The 3275-nt window shown below is 64.0% G+C and overlaps 1 protein-coding gene across 1 annotated transcript in view; it reads right to left on the reverse strand.

Annotated features, from left to right (window-relative positions):
- LOC103914934 (protein sidekick-2-like) overlaps positions 1-3275 on the reverse strand; it is a gene marked incomplete at its 5' end in the record, with an annotated part of 38233 nt that overhangs the window by 10116 nt on the left and 24842 nt on the right. Inside the window, 5 exon segments of the mRNA XM_009321665.1 lie at positions 199-350; positions 744-882; positions 1519-1659; positions 2001-2165; positions 3008-3141. Coding sequence (XP_009319940.1) covers positions 199-350; positions 744-882; positions 1519-1659; positions 2001-2165; positions 3008-3141 — 731 coding nt within the window.

Below are 3275 nucleotides of genomic sequence, written 5' to 3' on the forward strand. Positions count from 1 at the left end.
CGGGGGCCCCCCCGCAGTGCCACATCCCCAGCACACGCGCCGGGGGCTGTGCCAGCTTCGCACTGGCTCCGTGCCGCAAAGCCATGGGGGACACCACTGCCTAAAAGCAGGATGGGGCAGGGAAGCGGGACCGGCATTGCTTTTCCCAAATGTGCACCAGGACCTACATCATAGCGGGCCCTGTCCCAGGTCCCTGACCTCGCGTGCAGCCCCGGACAGTCACCTGAGAGTCGGAGACCTCGGAGGGCTTCTCTGTCAGGCTGCTGCTCTCGGCGGGGATCAGGTCGTTGTACTTGGTCACATCCTCGTCCGAGTAGTGGAGGCTACCGGGGCTGGGCCGCGGTGGGGACCTCGGGGAGAGGCAGGTGCTCAGTGCAGGTCCCCAGTGCAGGTCCCCCATCGGGGCTGTGCCACGTGGGGATGAGCCCAGCTGAGCCCCGGGGCAGGCGCAGGGACCACCCCCAAGCTGTGCCGAGCCACCCGCAAGGACCCTGCCCGTGGTCGGTGGGCTCTCAGGGGTTCCCAGCTTTTCAGGCTGTTCAGCATCTCGGCACATCAGGGCTGGTGCAGCAGCTGCAGCTCATGGCAGGGGGGACACTGGGCAGAACAGGGTCAGCCCCCTGGGGTGCCAGCCCTCCCCAGCCCCGTGCCCATCCCATGGCAAGTGGACGATGGAGAGACACGCATGACATCTGAAAAACTCCCCTCTGCCCGGGGAGGGGGCTGCGGTGGGGGGTCCCTACCGGGTGTAGATGCCATTCTTTCGGCAGAAGGAGTTCTTGACGGAGAGGCGCCGGTTGTTGAGCTCCAGGGCGGGGAAGCTGCCCTCGTCCAGGCTCACCATCTCGCCATGGCTCAGGGCGGTTGCCTTGGAGCCGTTCCCTGTGGGACGGGATGCTCAGCCTCCCACAGACCCTCCCTGGGCAGCACAGCATGGTGGGGGCCTGGACCCTGTGCAGGGGGACTGGGGAACAGCCCGGGAAGGGTTGTGCCGGCTCCGGCGTTGGAGACACAGCAGCCTGGGGACGGCCGCGAGGTGCCAGTCCCAGGGCAGCGGACGTGCCAAGCCTGCCCGCCTTGGCTCACACCCTGACCTGCCTCATCGCCTCTGGCTCCTGGCTCAGCGGCTCTGTTTGCTTAACCAGGAGGTCTGGATTTTCCCCACAATTTGAGCCCTTGATACAGCTAAGAAAACAGAGCTGTGTTTGACTAATCCCAGTGACCTCTGCCGAGCCCCCGGGCTGCCCTGCCTCCGCAGCTGACAGCGGGACAAGTCGCTTATTTAATCTTTAGCTCCCAGCACTCTCTGGGAAGCCCACAGCATCTTTATTGGATGTCACCGGGTCTCTGGAGGAGCCGTGCCCTAAGGCAGGTAGGGAGGCAGGCTCCCACTGCCCCGCTCAGACCCCAAAGGCAGGCAGGGAGGCCCCCAGAGGCTCCTGCAGGGTCAGGGCTCTGCACCCCCCGGCTGGCACCCCAGAGGGTCCCATCACCACACACCAGATCCCCGGCGCTCACCTGAGTCTGACTTCTTGGCGTACTTCTTGCTCTGCCCACGGATGATGAGCACGAAGACGAGCAGGAGGATGAAGATGAGCCCCACCAGGGCGATGACCACGAGGAACCACCACTCCTCGTAGAACGGGTTGGCTTTCTGGGCTGGGGCACAGCAGGGAGGATCAGAGGGGGACGGGCATGGGGAAGCAAACCAGTATGGATGGGGAGACCCTGTTGCAGGGCATGAGGTCCCCTTGGGGAACTTTGTGAGACCTGAATCCATGTGAGGGAGCGAGTTAAAGGGGGATAGCAGGAGGCTTTGCAAGGGGAGGGCTGGCAGACACTGCTGGCAGTGGGATTTGGGGCTCTGTAGGAGCCAGGCAGGGTCAGAGAGATGGGTTTCAGCATTGGCCATGGGAACAGAGCAATGCTGGGATGCTCCCTCCGGCACAGGGGTGACAGCATTGCCCCAGGGACACCCGCATGCTGCCCCTGCTGGCTACCTGACACGGAGGGGGACGGCGTGCTGGGGGTTCCATAGCCGTAGTCGTTCACAGCAATGACGCGGAAGTCGTAGCTGACCCCCTGCTTGAGGATGTCCATGCTGAAGGTGTAGGAGGTCACCTCCTTGGGGATGTCTTTGATAAGGATGTCCCAGAGCCCCTCGTCTGGAAGAGAGAAGGGGCCTGGGAGCGGGGGACCGGCCCTGCAGCACTCTCCAGGGCGAGAGACTGATCTCCCTCCATCCAGGAGCATGTGCCCTCTGCTATCTGCCCGGCCCTCCCAGCCCCGGCAGACACTGCGCTTGCTCGCTGCGGCATCATTAAAAAGCCACAGTGATGCACACGGCTGATTGATTGCCTGCCCCAGCCAAGGGCGAGGCAGCTCCCTGGGGACCTGCTGCCACCACAGCCCCAGAGCACCCCCCGCAGCCCCTTGGGCTCGCAGGAGTGAGGGGTTTCCCTCCCGGTTGCTGCCCCACCACACAGGGAGCAGTACCAACCACCGTTAGCAATCGAATGGGTCGTCTGAACTGCGGTCTCTGCGGTGGGGAGAAATCATTAACTCGGGGCTGCAGGAGAGAGCGTGGCCGTGCCTGCTGGCTCCCTGCCGTGGGGATGGGAAGTCCCAGCTGCCAGCCCTGCCTGCCCCTGCCTGCACAGGAGCAGGGCTCTCCCATTTTGGGATAGCCCTGGTACCCCTCGAACCTCCTTGCCTGGCTGGGGGAGCATCAGGACCTCCATACCCATGAAAGCAGCAGCATCGATGGGTGCTACTCCACGGCTTGCTAGCCCCTTTCCATCAGCCCCGGTCAGCACCCGCTTGGCAGCGTGGTCCTCGTGGACTGGCACATGGCTGACACTCCAGACACCTGGGTCCTAATCCCCAACCCAGCCTGTTCGGTGGCCTGGGAGAGGTCAGCACTCCCTGCCTCAGTTTCTCTTTCTCCTGAACCCAAGGCACCACCAGTAACAAGGTGGGGATGGAAAGCAGACAGGAGCTGCAGTACCTGAAGGACGGGCTTCGATGACGTATCTGGTGATGGGCCCTTGGCCGGGGTCCCCACTCGCCCAGTGGATGGTGATCGCCGAGCCGTAGCGGGAGATGAAGGGCTCACCAGGGGGACCGGGGGCACCTGGGGACACAGAGCAGAGCTGGAAGCACAGGGGTACAAACTGGCATGCGGCCATGCCAGCCCCGGTGCACTGGGGGAACCGTCCCCACTGCATCTCCTCCCTCGCTCCAGTACAGCATCTCGCACGTCCCCCCCCTACCTT

This window comes from Pygoscelis adeliae, unplaced genomic scaffold, assembly GCF_000699105.1.
Source record: "Pygoscelis adeliae isolate BGI_AS28 unplaced genomic scaffold, ASM69910v1 Scaffold184, whole genome shotgun sequence".
In the NCBI taxonomy this organism is placed as follows: Eukaryota; Metazoa; Chordata; class Aves; order Sphenisciformes; family Spheniscidae; genus Pygoscelis; species Pygoscelis adeliae.